Source organism: Episyrphus balteatus, chromosome 2 (assembly GCF_945859705.1).
Source record: "Episyrphus balteatus chromosome 2, idEpiBalt1.1, whole genome shotgun sequence".
NCBI lineage: Eukaryota > Metazoa > Arthropoda > Insecta > Diptera > Syrphidae > Episyrphus > Episyrphus balteatus.
The window spans coordinates 46827736-46852406 of NC_079135.1; the positions used below are offsets into that span (position 1 = coordinate 46827736).

Genomic DNA, 24671 nt, shown 5'->3' on the forward strand with positions numbered 1-24671 from the left:
GAACAGAAAAAATTTACTTTTTCAATAACATTTTTGTGTGTAATTTTGCAAATAATCACTTGGTAATTTGGAGATAGAACAAGATATTCTTTGAACTTCTATAAACGGTAGGTACCAGCCATTGAAACGATTTTTTTGGGTTGGGGTCGAAATTCTGTATGTTGCAAAATTCCATATTCAAAATACTGTATGCCAAAATACTGTATGTCAAAATTCTGTATGTGCAAAATGCTGTAGGAACAAAATTCTGAAAGTCAAAATTCTGTATAGCAAAATTCTGGTTGGTCAAAATACTGTATTTCAAAATTCTGTACATCAAAATTCTGTAAATCAAAATTCTGTAAAAATGTGCGCGCGCACTTTTTTACATTATCAAAACGATATTTTTTTACAGCATTTTTACAGAATTTTGATATACAGTATTTTGCCGTACAAAATTTTACAAAACAGAATTTAGCATGTCAGTATTTTGTTCATACAGTATTTTGACGTACAGAATTTTGTATTTACAGTATAATGACGTACAGAATTATGGTATTACAGTATTTTGACCCCACAGAATTTTGTCGTACAGAATTTTGACAAGCAGAATTATGACCCGCTCCCGATTTTTTTCTTTAAAATTCTAAATTTCAGCTAACGATTAAATTGATTGGAACGAAATATTTAGAAACGCTTAAGTTACTATTATATTGAAATTGTAAAAAAAAACACAATTTTGGGAAAAAAAAATGAAAATATTTTGAAAAATCATATTTTTGTAAACGGGTTGATATATTTTTTCAAATTTTCGTTTTTATGTGTTGATTAATATTTTTCTTAAATCGGCATATAGGTACTAGGGTGCGCCTTATTTTAAAACTTTTGAAATTACATTCTCCCAACCCGTCAAATGGTTCCCTCTCATGAAAAAAAAATTGTCAAAAAAAATTTTCCAAATCCGATAAAATTTATGGGTCGCTACCGGGCTTTTAAAATTGGCCTGGTCGGCCCAAATAACAAAAACTATGCATGTTTCAATCTTCACCTGAAAAATCAGTTTCTATTTAAAATTTCAAGTTCCCTGCAATTTTCTCCCAAAAAAAATTTCCCCTTCCCCTACCAAAAAATAATGCCATCGTTATAAATTTATTCCCATCCGAAATATACTCATTTGGGAATTTGGTGCCCTTTATTCAAAATTATTCAATATTCTTTCCAAATTTTTTAGAGAGCTTTAATTGCACTTTGTTTTAGGCGAGTACACATATTTTGGTAAGTTTTCTTTATGATTACCTGCTCTAGTACAGTATTAAACATAATTGTACAGCTTTCTGTTTTTAAGGGTTTTGATAACGTTTTTCCAGCTTATTTTTTTTTATAATTTTCGTTAAATAAAAGTGTGTATTTATCGTTTTTCGGTTTGAATGGTCATATAAAACTGTGAACGGGCTCGTTCTACTTTAAGTTCTGATTTAAAAAAAGATTTTAAATCAGCAAACGTAACAAGGAGAAAAGCGGAAATTTGGTTGATTGGTCAAATATCATTTTTACCATTATCCTAAGCGAAAGAATGTTACCTTCTGAGAAACTTGTGCATTGTTCTTTTATTACAAACAAAAAATATTAAAGAAGCTTGTTTTTTAATCTCAAAAATGTTATATTTGGGCAAATGGTTAGAAAAGACAAAAAATTAGTTTGTAATTTTTGTTTGAAAGATTTTTTTTCAAAATTTTGAGTTTGAAAATGTTTTTTTTTTTCAAAAATTATTCTTTGAAAGAGCTTTATTTAAAAAACAAAATAAAAGAAAAAATTATTAGCTTTAAAAAAAAGTATAGGAAGTTATTGTAGATATAACCGTCAATTTTTAATAATTTTTTTTTCAATCTAAGTCAAATTCCTAGAAAATTTGTCCTCTAGGCTAAAAAGAGGGGAATAAACCACCCCCCCCCCCTTCAATACGATGGTCTTATCTCAACCAAATCAAAGCGCTATGGTTTTTTGGCAAATTGCTGGTATATTACCTTGTATAAAAAATAAAAAATGTTTAAACAAAACATAATTCATGTTTTTGAAATTAATTCCACAAATTCACTATACCATGAAGCTTTAAATGGCGCTAGCGACCTCTAAATATATTAATCAATTTTTATAACTTTTAAAGACAATTTTTTTTTTTTATGACGGGTTGATACCGTTGATACCTAATAGGTACATACCTATTACCTTTTTTTCAGAAATGTTAGAACATTTTTGAACAAAAGACATGATTTTGAAAAAACGAAAAACCAAATTTGTATTTTTTTACCTTAATGCATATACTCCAGTCAAAGCGTCGGAAAAAAAGGCCTCACCTTGCGCAGAGAGGCACTGTCAGTTTTTATTTCATGGATCGATAGGGGTATATTTAAAAGGCTTAAACCCAATTTCTCACCACCTGATCATTCTTTTTAGCGGAGTTATTCACAAAAATGCATTTTTTGGGATATTTTACTTCTAAGCTAATATCTTTGCTCCAGATTGTCGTAGACCAAAAAATAAGCATACATTCTCTTCCTTATAATATTTCTATCGTTATATGTAATTTCATTTTGAGTGAGTAAATATAAAATGGCAGCCATTTAAAGTCAAATTCTTGTTGTTAAAAAACACATTTTTGTCATTATTTCGAAAAAAGTTTATATCATGATTGACATTTTTCTAACCAATTTTGTAGCCCTGTTCATGTCCTGCATTTTAAAGAAAAAATGAGCTCTTTATTACCAAAGATGGCCGAGCAATCGATAAATGAACGCATGCAAAACCGGTGCGAAAACACCCAAAAATATCGTTTTTTGGGAATAACTCGACTTCAGAATGTCCTACGGCAAAAAATAAAGCAATGAATTGTTCGTTACAACATTTTCTACCAATTAAGTGCACATTCTTTTTGTTGAAACAAATATAAAATAAGTAATATTAAGTCAAAATCGTTTTTTTGTTTAGCAAACTCTTGCCTTATTATTTTGCAAACGGTTTAAGTATTGGCTAAGAAAATAAAATATTATTGCAGTCCTTTAAATTATCTACAATTCAAAAAAAAATTTAGCTTTCTACGAACCACGGGAGCCGAGTTATTATAATTTTAAGAAAGCATTAATCCGTAAGAAAATTCAAAAAAATTTCCCTTGTTTATGATTCGAATACTAGTTCTCAGTGAGAGGGGTTGTTTTCATTGTTTCTTGTTATAAGAGAATTTGTCTTATGTTTTTTCGTTGGTCATTTGGACCTTTTTTAAAAAATTAATTTCTCGGCTCGTGTGGGTCGTAGAGTGCTAATTTTTTTTTTTAAATTGTAGATAATTTAAAGGACTACAATAATATTTTATTTTAATAGCCAACGCACAGACGCACGGACGGAATAGGGAGACCCAAAAAAATGTGTCACAGGCTCTTCTTTAAATAGATAATTAAGTGAAAAGTGCATTTTAAACCTAGAAAAAAATCATAACGAAGAGCAGTTACACAGTTAAGCAGTTTTCTATTTGATTTGATTCACTCGGGCGTATACTTACTTTTTATTCATTTTTCTGCGATGATTATTTTACCCTAAGAAACATGTTTTAAGATATAATAATGATTTGAAATCATGCAATGATATGTTTGTTTATTAAAATCATAACGGTTGAAGTGTTTAGACTTTTTTCGCAGCAACTTTAGGAAACAGGACCATACTTGACAAACATTTCCATTGTTATCAATTTTATTGACTAACTCATTCACTATCACAAAAATTATTTTCTTATTATTTTTGAGCCAAATGGAACTACAGTTGAATCTTACTTGTGTCTGTAAAACCTACTCTTATCTCACTTGTCCAACTCTTCTTTCCAAAAATCACAAACAATAACAAAATAATTTCATTTAATTTTTTATTTGAAATGAAAAATGAAATGAAATTGTCAAAAAATAAATTCTTGAAAAAAAATATACATACAAATCATTGCTATGTTTTTTTTTTTTGAAAATTATGTGAAGTTCAAATGACATTTAAGCAAAATAAATTATTCTTATTCAAGCTCTAAACAACCAAAAAACGCGTTTAGCTTATACAATCTTTATTAAACGTTGCCTAAATATTATAAATCACAATTTTTTGTTTAAATACATTATAAGCAGTACATAATGCTATGTACTTTCTATGATGATTTTATAAATAGGGCTGAAAAAATACAAATTAATAAATCTCATTCAAACCTATTCAAGAAAACTCATAAAAATGCATAGTTATAAAACGCTAAACAAAGTCCATTCGATTTATTATTTGTGTCAATGGTCTACAATTTCAAAGTTTAAACTTACGCGGTCACTGTGGCGTATGTGAAACATTTTCTTTAAAGAATTTTTTCGATTATTAAAATATTTTCTTATGCACAATATACATGGTGTCCCAAAAGTTAATGTCGAAACGAAAACGGTAGATAGGATAGGTGGTGACAGTTATCAGAAAAATAATAAAAAAATCGCAGCCATATATTTTGGGAGTTATGGGCATTTGAAAAAAAGTCAAAAAAATGGCCACCCTGTGACGGTTTTTCGTGTGCCGTGACTACAAATCTTAATTTTTCTCATTTTTTTCTTTTGTTACGGAACCTTGAATAACCCTGCTATCAAATGCTTTCAAAAATTTTAACTCAGCTGTATCAGTTTTAAAGAAAATATTACGATTTTACCCAACTTAGTACTAAAAAATTTTACATGACTCTAATTCAATGAGCCGTAGTGTAAAAAAAATGCACTACGATATTTCGGCAAGTTGCCTTAAAAGTTGGTGTGTTCAATTCTCTTTTCAAAATGGTACAACATTGTTGGGAATATTCCATAAATAACCGAGATAAAATTTTTTTTTCTTAAGAAATCCGACTTTTTTATGAGGTAATTTTTCCATATTATTTAAGTTTTTGTATTCTGAAAGGTTCTGAAAGGCTACAAAACTTGTTATACCATTTTGAAAAGAGAATTGAACACACCAACTTTTAAGGCAACTTGCTGAAACATTTTAGTGCATTTTTTTTACACTACGGCTCCTTGAATTAGAATCATGTAAAATTTTTTAGTACTAAGTTGGGTAAAAAAGTAATATTTTCTTTAAAACTGATACAGCTGAGTTAAAATTTTTGAATGCATTTGATAGCAGGGTTATTCAAGGTTCCGTAACAAAAGAAAGAAATGAGAAAAATTAAGATTTGTAGTCACGGCACATGAAAAAAAGTCACAGGGTGACCATTTTTTCGACTTTTTTTCAAATGCCCATAACTCCCAAAATATATGGCTGCGATTTTTTTTTATTATTTTTCTGATAACTGTCACCACCTATCCTATCTACCGTTTTTGTTTCGACGTTAACTTTTGGGACACCCTGTATTATACATTATTATAAAGCGTCTATTATTTTGCCTAAAACTGTTCCTTGAATTAGCTGAAAACGGCGCTTAGCTTATGCACAACAATCAATGATGAATCGTTTAAAATTAGCCACTATTCACCACGCTAGTGTCAACATTTGTTTCATGGAATCAAATTTGACTTCATTTTAGATCTTTTGTTAATCCCTACGAATTAAGAATAAGTACAAAAATGAATAACTTTAAACTCAGCAAGTAAAATCCACCTTTTCTTTTCTATAGATTGCTTTGTGGCAGCCAAGTCAACTTGTTGCCATAGCCGGGCGGCGGCGCGGCGGCGGCGGCGATGCTTTTCTTATGTCGTATGATTATCCAATTTATTTTCTCTTCTCTATTTTGTTTGCTCTATATCGTGCTTTTGTGTGTATATTTGTATGTGTTTTTTGTGATTCTCTACAGTAGATTGAGGTTATAATATAAACGCTGTACGCCTACACACTGCTCAAGGGAATTTCCTTCTTTGATTTTTTACTTTTGTCCTCTTTCATCACTGTTAAGGGTGAGCGCGTACATGCGTCGGTTGCCCCAAACTCCCGCTGTCCCAACGAGACTTGACACAAATATTGTGGTCGCCTCTCCTTAGAATGAGAGCATCATTGTCATCATCATCATAATCATCATCATTGTTGACGACGACAAAAACGATGGCACAACAACGCACGACGCGACATCGTCGTCTTCGTTGTCCTTGTGAATGCGTGTTTCATGAAAACGAGCAAGGCAAGTGTGAGTTTAAGAAGTGGTAGATAATTTGGCATAAACAGCACCCTCACGTTGTTTTGATGAGTCTGCTTGTATAACCATGATTATGACATTGAATATCCTCCTGTTCCATCAAGTACAATCTTCAACAACTGGACAGAAAGGACAGGGTAGTGATTATCTTTCAACCAAAAAAATAACAAAAACAACACAAAAAAAAAAAATAAACCATAAGAACACGCCTACACGCCTACTGTTTCACTTGAATAATTCATTAACGTTTACAATAACAGGATAACGAAAACTAAGTTCATTTCCCATTAACTTACAAGGACGACTTGTAATTTCATTATTATTTGAGGGAAATGACAATATTGAGCAAAAGCAAACACCCACACTATTCCAACTCCATACAACAAACCAATAAAAATCCAAACAAGGTTCGGAATGTCACTAAATTTATCTGCACCATAATCTGCAAACAAAAGCCGCTTTCCTGGTCAAAAATTAATGAAATTCTACATTCATTCTCAATGGTGTTGTGTTTCTAATATTACTACAGCCATTTTTGAGCTGAGGCCGAGCAGCAGCAGGTGTAGTGTAGCTGTATTAGTGAAAGAGGATTATTTTCCAGCAGCAATTGAGATAAATGCTTAGCTTTTCTTATTTCATTTTAATTTGTGGCAACAGCTTTAATTAATTTCTCAAGTGGAAGCAATTAATATACAAGCGGAATATAAAAATATTATTAATTTTGTTTAAAGATGTGTAAGGGTCTATTTTAATGTTTTGGGTAAAAAAAAGGGTACTTGTTTTAATGGAAGCTGGTTATAGCGATGAGCATATCCTTATGCTTTAATAAAAGTTTAAAATAATGATTAAAGCCTCCAAAAGAATAGCCATAGAACTTGAATGTTACCCGCTTGTAAAATTGTGAATGTATTACATTCCCACGTAACATATTTTACATAAACTTTAGTCCTGTTAGCACACAATTCTTTTGGAGGCCATATTGCTTGTTTGGTTGGTTCTTTACTCACATATAAAAATTATATTTTCCGATAGGGTTAACACTTTACTTGTTGGAATATTTGTGGTTTGGCTCATGACTAAACACAGGAACAAAAAAGTAGGTAGGTATGATATTTAGGAGTGATTGCTCGCTAGAGTGTTGGAATTCTCTAAAGGCAAAGAAGAGGAATTCTATCAGTTTAGTCAAAATTCATCACTGATTAACAAATATTTAAAAATTTATAATTCTAAAAAGATAAAACAAAGTTGTGCCACACGGAGAAAAATAATCCCATCCTCTTTAAAGAGGAGCAGTTGCATTTAAAAACAGTTTCAAATATTTCACTTTAAATTTCGTACAAATCTTATATGTTTATAAATATGTACATAAATAGTGTAAGGGTAGAAATTCTGTATGTTGCAAAATTCTGAATTAAAAATACTGTATGCCAAAATACTGTATGTCAAAATTCTGTATGTGCAAAATGCTGTACAAGCAAAATTCTGTATAGCAAAATTCTGGTTGGTCAAAATACTGTATTTCAAAATTCTGTAAAAATTCTGTAAAAAAATATCGTTTTGATAATGTAAAAAAGTGCGCGCACAAAACGATTTTTTTTACAGCATTTTTATAGAGCTTTGAAATACAGATTTATTTAAAAGAAGTTTTATTATGACTTTTTAAAAGATCAACTTAATAAAGAGGCAAGCTTTTTATTGATGTCTCTCGTCTTTTTTGGGAATTTTAAATTTTTATAAATGTTTTATATTGATGTTTTGTTTATTCTTTCTTACTTTCTCTTTTCAATTTTTCTCTTTTATAAAAACACAATTTTATGTCATTTATTAATTATACTTACACCCACCGCCAAAAGTTTGGAACCACATTTTAAAAAAATTGATGAAACTCGTTTTATCTAATTTATTTCTTAATTAAGTTATTCTATTTCTATTAGGATATATAATAAAATAATATGAACAACTTTAATAAGATAGTTAATTCGATCAGAAAATAAAGAAAAATTTCCATTTTGTAGCTTGGTTCCAAATTTTTTACGCCTTTAATGTCAATAAAAACATCACAATTATAACTAGTATTATGTGTTTTTTTATCAAAGGAAATTTCTTGAAAAATACTGTATATATAAAACACAGAATTTTTACGTACAGAATTTTACAAAACAGAATTTTGCAAGTCAGTATTTTGTTTATACAGTATTTTGGCATACAGAATTTTGTATTTACAGTATAATGACATACAGAATTATGGTCTTACAGTATTTAGACCACACAGAATTTTGTCATACAGAATTTCGACAAGCAGAATTATGACCCGCTCCCGACTTGATTTTATAAGTGAAGCTGTTATTTATTAGATTTTTTTTTTTCAAAATAATGGATATTGTTTTTTTTTTCATTAAAAGAACTCTATATTGAAATTATCGACACCACTTTTCATTTCGCAAATCCAACAAATTTGGGTACACTGTGGTGTATGTGTAACTTTTTTTTGCGAAAAATTAAAATTCTGTTGGTGCGTTTATCTCGCTGACCAAATTACCTGATTAATGCACTTGGATGAACGTTTTTCAATCTTTTAAATGTAAATTACTTACTCACTCTCTTGTATTTAGCTATGTTGCCCAACAGCAGTGTTGTGCGTCGAATGTGTCTGTAAAAAAATCACTTGGACCACATATTTAACCCAGCGGTAGCCTTTGAATTGACTATTAATTTGGTTTTTGGACTCATGCAAATTATTGTTCCATATACTTGCAATCGTTATTATATTTTTCTTCCTTTTAAACACAAAAACTGAACCAAGGAAGATGAAAGAACTAAAAGCTAAGAAAATAACAGTTTGATCTTTAGAACAGCCAAAAGTAGCTGATTTTTGAATATCAATTCATTTTTATTTTTTTAATTTATCAGCCTGTTAAATATTTTGTCCCGACCAAAACGTTGTTGCAATTAACTCGTACAGGATGAAACCATAAAATTGAGAAAAAAAACTTATATTTTTTTTTGTTGGAAAAATGATTTTTATTTAATATTTTTTTATAGTATATTTTTTGTTGATATCACTTTGTTATAATAATAATAATAATAGTAGTAGTAGTAATTGTTATATGTATGTAATGTAATTATAATAATATAATTATTTTAGTTAAAACTTATGTTTTAATTTTATTTTTTTATTTTGTTTCATAGCAATAATTATTTTTTTCATTTTGTCAAGCTAAATTAATATTTTTCAAATTTCTCTTGATTATTAAAAAAATAATTTTATTATTTAAAATTAAATAATTTGAGTGGTTTTGTTTAATATTTTTTTTATTTATGTTTTTTTTTTTATATTGATATTAATTTTGTATGCCAAGCACATGGTAAGTTTAATTAATTTATTAATAATATCATTATTCTAAGCACTAATTTAAACTTATTTACAGGAAAAAGTTAATTTAACAAAAAAAAAATTAGTAGATTAGACTAAAATTTAAAAAAAAAAAACAAAAATTAAAAAAAAACTGTTAGAACAAAATATTATTTTTAAAAAGTATAACTGTTGTTTTTTTTACTCTTGTAATTAAATTTTAATTCATTAAATTTTTAAATTAAATATATGTATTTACATTTTTTTGTTTTTTCTAAGCTATGATATTTTAAAATTATTTAATAACAATTTTCTTTTAATATAGAGAACAAAGCAATTAAGTACATTTTGTGTATAATATATTTCATTATTTGTTTTTTTCTTTTGTTCTTGTATATTTATTAATTACTTTTTGCGCAAGAAACATTTTTTTCTAAATAAAAAACAAAATTGGAAATATTTTCTTTTTTTTAACTAAATTTTTATAATAAAATCAGACAAAAAACACAACTCACAAATTCTAATAAAATTTTAATTTTGTTTGACTTTTTTTTTCAATAAATATTAAACATTAATTTCTCAGGATACAATTTTTGTTTTTTTTTTTATGTAATTTCTTCTTACATATTTTTATTCAAATATCGGAATAGCGAGAATAATATCTTCGCTTATAATGTAATGTTGTTTTTTTAAATTAAATTAAAAAACGAAACAAAATATTTATAATAATTAAACAAATTTTGTTTACTCTTAATTAAAGGCGTTTTCTTTCCTTTGAGGAAATACTTGTAATTTTTTTTTTGTTTTTTTTTTTTTTTTTTGATAAAAGTTTTATTCTAATATATTTATGTAGGTATATATTTTTTTAGATATTTTTTTTTTGCTTTGCTATATTTGTTTTTTATTTGTGATTTTCTTCTTTTCTTTTCATTTAACATTTTTTTAAGGATGGTTTTAAATGTAATGTAATCGTTTCATTGTTGAAAATAGTTTTATGATAAAAGTTTGTTCTAAAATAATAAAAAAAAAAAAACAAGATTTACGATTTTGAAACCATTTCAAATACAAATCCAAATTCAAGGTATCTGAACTAGTTTATGAAAAAAAGAAACAAACAAGATACTTGCTACGAGTAAGAAAATAATAACCAGGTTCATATCCTTAAGAAATGACTTGGGACATACCAACAAGCTGGCGAAGTGTTTCGGTACTTTTTAACTTTAGTTAGTGTGAAGATCGGAGACTTGGTTAATTGGCCTATTTTCTTTTATTGATGACCCAATAAGGGATACCCAACTCAATTTTTCTCAACAAAACCAATTCGATCCTGACCTTAATACCAACTCCAATAATTCATAATTTTGACTTTGCTTTGCATTTTGGAAAAGTATCTGGAGATGAGTTGAGCTATTTGGTTGACGTTTTTGGTATGGCAAGACTGACAAGTTTGAGGCAAATGCAGCAGTTTGAATAATGGCTAGTGATTGTGTTTTTTTAAAGATATTTTAAATGATTGAAATGCAAGCTAAACTTTAACATCTGACATAGAAGTCTCGCCATTTTAATTGAATTGCATCGAAGATAATTTCTTAAGTATAAAAATCCAGATCACACGACACAGGACAACTCTGTTCGGATATCTTAAAATTTTGAATAGAATCTGTACGAGCCGAAATGGGATTATAATCTAATTACTAAGCTTATATGAGTGGTATTGAGTTTTTTTTAATTCTAAGACTCTATTAGGACGACAAATCTTAGACATGCGAGTAAGTCTCGACTGAAATTTAGAAAAAGGGTCGTATTTTTAGAATTTAATAAAAAATATTTGAACTGTGCAAACATTCACTCGATATAAACCAATACGGGTTGGGCCTCAAGGCAGCTCTTATAAATCGATTTAATTGGTTGTTCGAGGCGAATTAATCTCCACTCAAACATAGCAATTTCAACAAATGCTGTAGAACAATTTTTTTTAGTGAATTTCACTCGAATTAGGGAATTAGTCACTACTTTAATTCAAAAATTGACTGATTATATTTTGAAATTGAATCAAAAATACAGTTTTAAAGCAACAAATCACTCAAATATTGATCGAACAATGAAAATGAATCGGAAAAACATCAAAACAAGAACCAATGTACTCTCACATTTCACTCAGAAGCTCTATCGATATTAATTTTGTTTCTTCTAAAAAAATTACGGACATTTATGTTTCGTCATGCGACATTTTAAATAAGAAAAACTTAATTAATATGCCTATTTTGAAAATGAATCCGAGAAAAAGTGTTAAAACTTAAAGAAATTACAAAGATTTCATATAAAGTCGGCAATCGTAACTTATAACATAATGATTTCTAGGTTTTTAATGGTAAGAATATATTTAAAGTAGAGATAGTTTAAATTCCAAAATAAAAAATATATAAAATAAATATAAAACAATCAAAAAGTTTAATTAAATTTACAATTTTTTTTTAATAAAAGATGATTTTCTTACAAAATAAAACGATTACAAAACAATTTTTTTTTTTTCAAACACATCCTTAAAAAATACATTTATTCTCTTAAGCTTCTATAAGCTATATGCAACTAAAAACAAAAGACGTAAGCAACTTAATCATTTTTTTTTTTTGTATGTTTTTGTTTTTTCTTAAGAATTTCATTGGAATGGTCTAATTTTACGTTTTTTTTTTTTTTTGTTTAAATTCTTTTTTGTTTTTTTATTTCATTACTCTGACATTTTCTTTTCATGTTTTTTTTTTTACATTTTCATTTTCAAATATAAACCATACATTCAAAGTTAAAAAAAAAAATATTATTTTAAGGAGTAAAACCTCCTTGTTTTTTGCCCCAAGGGTAGCTACTAAATCGCGTTCACACATCATTTATAATAATAAATGCACGTCTCTTCTCTTTTCTCTTCTTCTCTCAAGACAACATGATGTTGTTGTTTTTGCTTTTCGTTTAGACAGCAAAATCTCCTTCACCCCAGGACATCTTGTAATCGTCAATATTGAAAAGATCCAAAATGTTGTCCTGATTTATTGGCGACAAGTGGCTGTCTCCGAAATTATCCGAGTTATCCATCATTGAAGCACCTTGATTCTGACCACCAATATTGTTGCCACAAACTGACATTTGTTCCAAAATCGAATTATTGTGCCCCGAGGGCGACGAGCCGGAATGGGATGATGATGACATGAGACCACAACTATTGTTCCCACCACTACCACCACCACCACCGACTGTACTATCACCACTATTAGCACCACCAACAGATATAATACCACCCTCTTCGCCAAATGGATGATGTGGCGGAGTGTTTATATTTGAGTCAGGCGATAGCTGCGAACTGAAACTGAAACTTGCCAAAGGATTGTCAAAGTCATCGCACACGTCCATTGGCGTCGATGAGAAATTATTGTTTGACGACGCAAAACTGGACGAGGACGATTCGCCAGGATTATTATTGACACTGTGATGTTGCAATGGATGATGCTGCTGATGCTGCTGTTGTGGATGATGTTGATGATGGAGGTGATGGTTGTGGTGGTGATGGTGGTGCTGATGGTGCACCAAGCCATTGGTCATGGGGAGGTTGGAATTATTGTTGCTGATGGAAGTGCTTTGCTGCTGCTGGATGAGCTCACTGATGGATGGTTGGAGCGAGGGATTCATGTCACGTCGCATTGGCGGTGATATTGATTGTTTATTTTGGGATGTGTCCTGCTGCTGTTGTGCATGTTGCTGCTGCTGTAGGTCTGGAAAATTGTGGCAATTGTCGTCACCACCAATATCCATTTCCAGCTGTTGACTCATGAGCTCGAGCAATTCGAATTCATCGAAGTGATTCAATTTGTTGTCGCGATCATCGGGTGATGATTTTTCTTGATGCAATGTGGGCGAGGACTGGTGCTGGTGCTGTTGCTCCAGGAATATGTCCAGTGTCTTTGCCGGGTCTATATGGCAATTCGATTGCATTGGCGAAGACATTTCTATGTTCTCCAGCAAGAGCGGAGGCTGGGGAGATTGTAGCGTTGGAGCTGGTGGCGGCGGAGGTGGTGGTGGAGCTGGAGTGTTAAGAAGTTGGAAAGATGGAGATGCAGTTGTTGCAAGTGTTGTGTCCATTGTTGTCACTGTAACTGGTGGAGGTGCAGGTGGAGCAGGTGAAATGATCAGATTGCCACTCATGTCGGTCATGATGCTGCTGCCGCCGGGCGTGAGTGGAGTTATTGGAGTGAGTGGTTCTCTAGCGCTCTCGGGTAGTTCACCCTGATTGATAAGAATATCGAGGACATCGGTAAGTTTTTCCGATTTCACATGTTGTTTGCGCTTGGAAGAGGGAACTGCTGTGACCAGAGTTGGATTTATGCCATTTCTTTGTTGTGGTTGTTCTATGATTTCTTCCTTAATTTTAACTGTGCAGAGTTGCTTAGTTGCCTCTTCGTACAGCGGCGGTGGGGGTAGGTTTTGTGGTTTTATATCCAATTGGATTCTTGGCTGCATTTGCTGACGTTTGGCCTCAATTATTTGCTGCTCTGCGGGAGTTATTGGGAATACAATGCTGGGCAGGGATGTGGTTCGATGGTGACCATTCATTAGCTTCTTTCCATTGTCATGTGGAGGAAGTCCAACAAGGAAGATGGTCTGATTGCCGTCGTTCCACATTAAGCCAACATTATTCTGACCTTTATGATGGTGTGCTCCAGCTATAGATGAGGCTGGGGCAGTAGCAATGATTGTCTTTTGATCTTCCAGCTTCGGGATGATAACTGTGTGATGTGTCGGGGTTGACATAGCCTTTTGCATGCGAATAAGAGTTTGCGCCTGGGCTTGAGCTTGGGCCTGTGCTTGGGCCTGAAGCTGAGCCTGAGCTTGGGCTTGAGCTGCTGCAGCAGCAGCTTGTTTTTGCTTCTGGATTTTAGCTTCAAGCTGCTGTTTTACAACCATTTTCTGACTTAGCGGTGCGGGTGGAGCTGATGCGGCCTTGGCCTGAATCGTGCTTGAAACCACTGGCTGTTGCTGAATGGGCTGCTGTTGAATTTTAATCACCTGTTGCTGTTGTTGGGGCTGTTGTTGTTGAGGAACAATAATCTCTTTTGGAGCAGTGGTTATTAGGGTGATCTGTTGAGGAGGCGCTAAACCAAGCTGATTCTGACGGATTTGTTGCAACTCTTGCTGACTGAGCTGCAACTGCCTCTGGAGTTCATCGATCTTCCGCTGTTGTTCCCGCAAGAGGTCCTCATTGGACAATGTCAGGAAGGTTGTAGTTTGAGTTTGTGGTTGCACCTGCATGGCAACAGGTCTTGGTGAATCCATCTGTTGCATGACTTCCATGTGCTCTTGATGATCGTTTACTGCCTCTGGCGACATGGATTGACGAGGTGAATTCACCATCATGGCCACTGTAGTGTCTGGAGCATCACATGTCTCATTACTCACAACGGAAGGCGGCATTTCCGAATTCGACGCTGGGGTGCAATCCATTGAGTCAAAAGGCAAATACGGTCTCAGACGTTCAATGAGCTGTGGCTTAGGTCCAGAAACAGGAAGATTTCGTCGCTTAAGATGCATTTTCAGATCAGAAACCTTCATTTTCTCAAGTCGAGTGTTTTCACTCAGCGAACAAGTCGATTCGGCATAACTTGTTGCCGGACTTGGTGGAATCGACGAGCTCACAGATAAAGCTGGAGATGGCAATGGTGGAGGACGAGGAGTTCCCGCCGACATGGACATGGAACTTGACGTGCTGACATCACTGCTACTCACAGTCGATTGCTGCGTTGTCATTGTAGCAACTTTGGGGGTGGGAGCACCAGTGGTCGAAGGGATTATTGACTGATTTTTATTGAGATGTTCCAGAAATTTCAGCAAACAATTTTGCTGTTCCAACATGAGTTGGTAAGATGTCTCTTCTGTGGCACTAGATTCTGAGGATGATGAAATCTTCTGAGCACTCGGTGGTCCTTTGTACTCGTGGAATTTGATTGTTCTCGCCTTTGAAACTGGCTTTGATTTGTTTTTCTTGCGATTTTTGTCCTTGCCCGGAGCATCGGATTTCTGCGATTGTTGAAGCGACAATGCTGGTGAAGCTATGGTCGGTCTTGGGGTTATCGAATGTGGTGGAGAAGCCACCGACGAAAGTGGACTTAGCGTTGAAGCACTAGAACCAAACGACAGTGGTGAATGAGCCAATGGCAAATAACCTGGACTCGGACTTGGCCCAGCTACCGACTGACAAAGCTCTTCGAAGAGATTTGCTGTCTCTTGCTTCACTCGTGTGGGCAATGGCGGCGGTGGAGGAACATAGGGTGCCAATGTTGTGTGGAATTTGGTCTGAAGAATCGGTGCCGATGTGACAACAACTTGCCCACCACTTGTTGGAATTGTAAGGGCGACTGTAACAATGCCAGCCGAAGCAGCAGCTGCTTCAAGCACATCGGTTGTTGTTCGTGGTGGAGTGTTGCGTGTATCACTTTCCGAACTCTGTGAGTCATCTTCGAATGTAATATAACTATTGGGATGTTGCGGTCTTGTTAGCAAACCTTCGCTTGTTGCTTTGAATGACACCAAACCTTCTTTGACGATTTTTTCAATTGGCTTTTCAGTGTGGAGTATGTTCTTTTTGATTAGTTCCAATGGACCGGGTCGATGCTGAATTTGGGAATTCAATTGATCAGCTAGACGGGCTTTCTTGAGCATACGTTGCTTTTCAGCAAGACTTGGATCAATGTGACATTCATCTTCTTCCAAGATGTGACGACGCTCGAGCTCTTCGCGATTGGGGCGCTGTTGGATTTTTGCTTTGAGTAGATCTCCAGTTTTGGCACGTTCGAGTTGCTTGCATTGTTCGTGTATAGCTGGTGAGGTTTTGAGCGCTAGAAAGAGAAAAATACAATAAAAAATAAAGAAGTGTATTGGTGCAAATAAAAAAGAAAAACATAGGATATCATAGAAAAACATAGGATTTGATTAGAAACAGGAAAAGTCAGCATTTATATTTCAAAAAGGTTTAGTAATGCCGTAAAAATATCATAGAAAAACATATAATTTAATAGAAAAACATAGAATTTCATAGAAAAAAATTGAATATCATAGAAAAACATACATATATTATCCAAGAAAAACAAGAATTTCATAGAAAAACATAGAATAACATAGAAAAAATAGAATATCATAGAAAAACATATCTTATCAAAACATATCACAGAAAAACAGAGAGTATCATAAAAAACAGAGAATGTCATAGAAAAAAATAGAATTTGACTTGAAACAGAAAAAATTGAAATTTTTGTGTTCAAGGTTAGGTATAGTTTAAAAATACCATAGAAAAAGATTATAATAGTAAAACATAGAATATCACAGAAATACATAGAAAAACATAGAATTTGTCTAAAAACGTAGAAGAAATGAATATTTTTAATTCAAGAAGATTGAAGTTTGGCATAAGAAGAACAATTTATAAATATTCTATGTTTTAAAGGATTCATACACAAAGTTTTGAAACTTTTCCCTTGGAACGCTTTACCTAAACATGGCATATTTCTAAATTTATGGGAACGAACCGACAAAGTGGGTAGGTACGCTTAATTCCGCTTTTTAGCAATTCTGCTAGAAAATATTTACAAATGTACAGGCATAAAAACAGCGGAAATCCTAGTAATTAGTTCAACCGCGCAGGTAGGGTACGTCCTTGATGCCTATCTGTTACTGCCAAAGGATTTGTTTCTTAACTAATCAACATTAAAAGTCGAAAGCTAAATTTTAAAAAAATAATACTCTTGAATTCAGGATAAGTTTACATTAGAACCCCCCAGTTGTCTTCCAAGGAAAAGCTATTTCAAATAAATCCAACAATTTGTTAATCAATAAATTCTGTATTTTCTCTTTCCCTCATAAATAAGTCCTCGGGACCAATAACATCTCATTACAATGTATGAGAGAAACCAACATCAGGAATAGAATTTACTTTCCCAGGAATGGAATCTTTCCCTCCGTTTTCTTGTTTATATCCAAGGATCAACGTTCACCTTTCTATCCCCTATACTTTAGAATGATACTTGAAAAATATACATTTTTATAGTTCTTGACTTTTTTTTCGATTTCTATAATTTTATCTTGTTTCTTCATTAAATATTCATCAAGCATAAAAAGCTTTCGATAACGAAATATCTTTGAAAGAAGGATGCGGTGGCGATTTAGATATGAGCTGAGGTCGTCAACCAAACATGGATTATATTTCCTCTTTGGATTCATTCTATCGATTGAAATATTTGGTTCCATTTTTTGATATGAAAAATAAAACCATTCGAGGCAAAAATACGCGTCTAATTTAAATATAAATCGCTTCACGAATTACGAACGTGAAACAAAAGCAATTCTAAAAAGTGGTCGTGTTTTTTTCTTCTTTAATCAAAATATTTAACTTTTTTTTTTGCAGTGTTTGATTTAAGGAAGGTTCGGAATTGCCTAATGCTGAATCACAAGGATAAACAATTTTAAACAAAAAAATATGCAAATTTGACTAGTTTTTCATTTAGTTTAATATTATTCTGTCGGGCATTATGATTTAATGGACTGGCCATAAGTCAAAGTTATATCCGCGATTTGTCTAAGAGTTTCATTTTAAGGATTTATTCCAATGAATTTTTTGATGTCCTTTAATCTGCATTAAAATTTATGACGGAGATAGTGGTTGTAAAAAAATTATGATTTTGTCGGAATAAGGCTAAGTTGTAATGGTTGCTCCTGCAACCTTAGGGGGATTTATTCTGGCGAATGTCACCAGCACGCGTTTTAAAGGTAAGAGGGGAAATAGCAATGTTGAAAGCCTTTTCAAAATAAAGTTTTATTTAACACTATCCTAAAGCCAAAAACAAAGTGGTTCTCAGAATGTGACCTAAGTGTATTTCCACCCATTTTCTTAATCGTTACAAGAGCGTATTCTCTAGTAACTTTGGAAACTATAAAGTTGGAAAAAGTGTTATTTTTAGGGTTTAATTCCTCATTTTTGTTTGTGTATTTTAATAAAAATATAAGGGACAATCTTCCATCGTTTAAGCGATAAATGCAATTTTCCCACAAACTTCAAACAAAAAAAAAATATTTTTAATAAAACGGTAATACCAACCATATTTAAAAACACGGTTTTTAAAAAGCCAGAATTTCATTTCTATCTGTAAAAATTAATTCCACTAAATTAAATGAAGAGTTTTTGAAAAAATAGTTCTCAAACTCAGAATTTTGAAAAAAAAAATGACTTTTTTTCAAACCTTTTCGAAATTTTTGGCCATAAGTATTTACAGTTGAATTCTGAAGAGAAAAAGGTAATATATTACAGTTTTGAAAAAAAAAAAATTCAAAATTACTTCAATTTCATTGGTTTTTTTTTTGATAAAAACTGAATTTTTGTTTAGAAATAATTGATTTTCTCTAAGACTTTGAAAAATAAGACCTTAAAACTTTCGCTATTTAACTTTCAACAATAAGGGCTGTTGAATGAAGAAATATTAACTTTATATTTAAATATTGAACTTTAAAAAAAAAATGCTATATTTTTTTCAAAAACTTCTATTAAAAAAGTTCTTCGAAAATAAAATACTTTTGACTCTTTTCATAAACTATAATACATATTGACATTTCCTTTTTTGAATTCAAATAACAATTAATATGGTAAGAAAATTTAAAAAAGAAATGCATATTTTATTACGAAAAAGTTTTAAAAACATGTTTAATTTTTTTCAATAATTTTTTTTTTTCAAAATTTTGAGTTTAAGGATCACTTTTTCAAAAAAACTTCATTCAATTTACTTAATTTAATTTTGCAAATATGAATACTTCTAACTTTTAAAAATGTATATTTCAATATTCTAGGTGTTGCCGTTGTGTTCAAATATTTTTTTTTTTTGTGTTTGAAGTCAATTTGTGTGAAAAACGCATCTATCGCTACCCATCACTCCTATACATTTTGTTGCCTTTAATTTTTTACACAATCTTTGACATCAATCAATTTTTCAAATTTAAGCAAAATTTTCGAAAACAATTTTTTTTTGTTCACAAAAATCTTCAAATAAATTTTTAAAAAATCAGCCGCAACAGTGGCAATTTTAAATCTATAGACTTTAAAAAAGATCATCAAAATTGGAGCTGTTTGGCCGGATTCCCTAATTTTGCCATTTTTTTTAGCATTAGTTACTCCACTATTATGTCATTTGGGAAGGAGAGAATTTATTTTACAAAGTAATTGTTTGGGGTATTTTGGTAAAATTGACCTAGATTTTCCATCGCCACGTATGATGTTTGTCAAATCACTCTCGAAATAGCTTTGCCATAGTAAAGTAAGTTATTAGGACCTCTTAGGTGAACTTTTCTGCAAAATCACGAGCTATTGACATCGCCACAACAGTTTCAGTATAGACAATTTTTTTTCTTAAGTTTTTGTCGATGAAAAATTCGATTCTTTGTCGTTTATAGGATGAATCTATTATATTGATCGGCAGTGTAAGTATTTAGAAAACAAAATATATACTCAGACATTTCTCGGAAAATTTGTTGACATTTTTGGTTTTTTTGCTTTATGGATTATAGAGCATACGAAAAGGTGCGATGTTACAGTGAACCACCACAATCATCATCGCTTATTTAGGCTCTGGTGCAAATATTGCCAGTTTCCCAAATCTGAATTTAATAAGGAAACAAATGTCAAAAAACACCTTAAACGTCACCATGCTATGAATATTATCTTCAGACCCAAAAGTTTACCTGAGTGTTAAACACACAAATGACTTATGAAATGTTTCATTTTTTCCTCCTTCTTTAAAATAGTACGTGATTGATATGTCAACCTACATAAAATGCATTTAAATCAAATATTAATATTGAATCTCAGCAGGTGTGATTCTATTAAAAACAATATTTCTTATTTAAATATTAGTTTATATCAAAAACAAGCTGTCAACCATCATCTCCGAAAGTTTATTACCTAACAAAAAAAAAACATATTCACAGTTTCACATTATTACCCTTCTGTCAATAGCTTAACCTTCATCAACATTAACTGACCAATCTCAACGCCTGTCTCCTTAATCTGTCATGAACAGTCAATTTAGCAAAACAACAACAAACACATACATTTACAATATTATACTTTCGCTCTAGAGAACTTTTTAAGGACATTTATTTGTTTGAGTAATCTTGTTAGCATTTCCGTTAAATTATGTCATTTTCAGCAGTCACCAAACTAGATCTTGTTTTCTTGAACGCCTAGGCGTTATTCCGTTCCCTTACATACATATTTGTTTTTCAAGAAAACACACAAAAAGAAAAAAATATATAATTTTCTCCCGCAGTGCCAGTGCAAAACAAGAACAAAATCAGATCATTAAATAGAAAATTTTACGTTCCATCATCACCGAAGGCGGATCGGTATTGTTTATTTGTTTATATGCTGCAACTAGCAACTATTTAAACCCCAATCCTCTTCATTTTCTTATCTGCCACTGCCTCTGTCTGTGTTCTGATTCCTTCATTATTATCTGTGGTATACACGAGAGAGAGAGAGAGACATGGTTTATGTGAAACTGCTGTTGTGTTTTCCTAAAAATAGTTTTTTTTTTCCATTTTATTCGTGTTTTTTTGCTTTTGCAAAATTCCGCCACTTAATTTTACACTAGCAATCACAATATATTGTTTGAACAGTGGAACAGTTGACATTTAAAAAATATTCACATATAAAGGAAGGAAAACTACAATTTTAGGATTTTTTATAAATTTTGTTTTGTTTTTTTTTTCCAAGGCTTTCTAATCCATTTATAAACGTTTTGAAACTAATTTCGAACCGATTTGCAACTTATTTTTAAATCGATTTGAAACTAATTTCTTATAACTTATTTAATTAGCATTCCTAGGAGCCAAAAACGCAAGATTTGTAATGAAGCACTTATACTCCAGTCAAAGCGTCATTTGACCTTGCGATGAGAGGCACTGTCTGTTTTTATTTCATGGATCGATAGGGGTATATTTAAAAGGCTTAAACCCAATTTCTCACCACCTGATCATTCTTTTTAGCGGAGTTATTCACAAAAATGCATTTTTTGGGATATTTTACTTCTAAGCTAATATCTTTGCTCCAGATTATCGTAGACCAAAAACTAAACATACATTCTCTTCCTTATAATATTTTCTATCGTTGTATGTAATTTCATTGTATTTGAGTGAGTAAATATAAAATGGCAGCCGTTTAAAGTCAATTTCTTGTTGTAAAAAAACACATTTTTGTCATTATTTCGAAAAAAGCTTATATCATGATTGACATTTTTCTGGCCTATTTTGTAGCCCTGTTCATGTCCTGCATTTTAAAGAAAAAATGAGCTCTTTATCACCAAAGATGGCTGAGCTATTGATAAATGAACGCATGCAAAACCGGTGCGAAAACACCCAAAAATATCGTTTTATGGGAATAACTCGACTTCAGAATGTCCTACGGCAAAAAATAAAGGAATGAATTGTTCGTTACAACATTTTCTATCAATTTAGTGCACATTCTTTTTGTTGAAACAAATAAAAAATAAGTAATATTAAGTCAAAGTCGTTTTTTTGTTTAGCAAACTCTTGCCTCATTATTTTGCAAACGGTGCGAGTATTGGCTAAGAAAATAAAATATTATTGTAGTCCTTTAAATTATCTACAATTTAAAAAAAAAATTAGCTTTCTACGACCCACGGGAGCCGAGTTATTATAATTTTAAGAAAGCATTAATCCGTACGAAAATTCAAAAAAATTTCCCTTGTTTATGATTCGAATACTAGTTCTCAGTGAGAGGGGTTGTTTTCATTTTTTCTTGTTATAAGAGAATTTGTCTTATGTTTTTCGTTGGTCATTTGGACCTTTTTTAAAAAATTAATTTCTCGGCTCGTGTGGGTCGTAGAGAGCTAATTTTTTTTTTAAATTGTAGATAATTTAAAGGACTACAATAATATTTTATTTTAATAGCCAATACTTGCACCGTTTGCAAAATAATGAGGCAAGAGTTTGCTAAACAAAAAAACGACTTTGACTTAATATTACTTATTTTTTATTTGTTTCAACAAAAAGAATGTGCACTAAATTGATAGAAAATGTTGTAACGAACAATTCATTCCTTTATTTTTTGCCGTAGGACATTCTGAAGTCGAGTTATTCCCATAAAACGATATTTTTGGGTGTTTTCGCACCGGTTTTGCATGCGTTCATTTATCAATAGCTCAGCCATCTTTGGTGATAAAGAGCTCATTTTTTCTTTAAAATGCAGGACATGAACAGGGCTACAAAATAGGCCAGAAAAATGTCAATCATGATATAAGCTTTTTTCGAAATAATGACAAAAATGTGTTTTTTTACAACAAGAAATTGACTTTAAACGGCTGCCATTTTATATTTACTCACTCAAATACAATGAAATTACATACAACGATAGAAAATATTATAAGGAAGAGAATGTATGTTTAGTTTTTGGTCTACGATAATCTGGAGCAAAGATATTAGCTTAGAAGTAAAATATCCCAAAAAATGCATTTTTGTGAATAACTCCGCTAAAAAGAATGATCAGGTGGTGAGAAATTGGGTTTAAGCCTTTTAAATATACCCCTATCGATCCATGAAATAAAAACTGACAGTGCCTCTCTGCGCAAGGTGAGGCCCTTTTTTACGACGCTTTGACTGGAGTATTAATGAAAAACATAAAAACTTGTTTTGAACCACTTTGCAACTAGTTTAAAAAAGGGTTTGAAGACAATTTTCTTTTTGATTTTAATATAATAAGCAAACCCGATGAGCCAGAGGAAAAAATTTTGACTCTAGCTCAAAATGAAATACATGCAACTTGTTTGCAATCGATTTGAAACTATTTTGAAAAAGATTTCAAACTTATTTGCAACAATCTAACGTTTGATGAAAAAGTCGAAATCTTGGAGACAGCTTAAAACCTAATTTATCTGCCAAACTAAAGTGCAACTGATTTGAAACTTTTTTATGACAAATTCAATACAGAAAACTCGTTATGCTTGATGAAAGGAATAAAGTTAGTAAAATTTCAAGTTTTAAGCATCACTGTTTCACTGTAAGCCACCGGCTTTGTCGTCGTCTACAAAATGGGGTTGATGATGCCAGAACTTAGCTATGTCAGTGGGGGAGGATAAGACCATTGTTTTTGTTTACGTGTATTATTATACAAGTAATGACGTCATTAAGAGACGATAAACTCACAGAGAGAAGACAACACAACAAAAACGATGCAATAAACCACAGGGGATGGTGGTTTTTTTGAAAATAAAATAAACCAAGAAATCAAACAAATGCGCGGGAAGTTTTTCAAATTCTTCTTTTATTTTTGAAAAATATTTTCATTTCATAAAGAATTTATTCCAAGAAAGTTCATATTTATTTTTGATTGTAAAAATACCACCAATAGGCTTGTTTGATTCACTGAACATAAAATAAATGATTTTAAAAGTTATGTATGTTTTTCTATTTTTATTTATAATACACACAAGACAAGATACTTACGTGGAATTATTCCTTGCTCTACCAGTTGGGTTATGGGCCTTCGCACCATTAACTTGACTTTGAGCGCTGTAATAAAATTGAAGAAAAAAATTTAATAAAATAAAATAAAAAAATACAAGAGGTTGAGTTTATTATAAAAATAAAAACTTTTATGAGTAACAAACATATTCTTATACATCGTACAACAAATAATGTTGTATATGTACTTATGTTTGACCAAGGTGTTGAGAGATCATTATTATTATTCTTTTAAGACTTGTCAATTCAAAATTTTACAATAATAAAAATTATTTTTTTGATTTAAGTGGGTAAAGCTGCCAAAATTGTGGGTGAAAAAATATTGTGACTTGGGACATTAAATGAGAGAAAAAAAAATATCAGGTAGAACACCTATAACCATTCTAAGCTATTTATGTGATTAAAACGTGGGGAACAACTCATTAAAATAATAAAAATATTTGGCTTTGTTTTAATTTTTTGGGTAAGCCTTCAAAAATATTAACCTTAAGTATTTGCAAAATCACTGTACGTTTAAAAAGCAAAAAAATTGTTAATCACTCTTTCCTCTGTCTAAAGGGTGCTATAATTATAATTAATTTAATGCAACTTCTTGTAATACAA

The 24671-nt window shown here is 31.4% G+C and overlaps 1 protein-coding gene across 4 annotated transcripts in view; it reads right to left on the reverse strand.

Moving 5' to 3' along the window:
- Nucleotides 1–12144: 12144 nt before the first annotated feature.
- The window catches only part of LOC129911626 (myocardin-related transcription factor B), a 154848-nt gene continuing 142321 nt past the window's right edge, over nucleotides 12145–24671 (reverse strand). For all 4 annotated transcript variants that reach the window (XM_055989481.1, XM_055989480.1, XM_055989482.1 and 1 more), the window contains 2 exons: nucleotides 24051–24116; nucleotides 12145–16387 (listed from right to left, as the gene is read on the reverse strand). In XM_055989481.1, the coding sequence (XP_055845456.1) occupies nucleotides 12474–16387; nucleotides 24051–24116 (3980 nt within the window). In that variant the 3' untranslated portion in view covers nucleotides 12145–12473. The remainder of the gene's footprint in view (nucleotides 16388–24050; nucleotides 24117–24671) is intronic.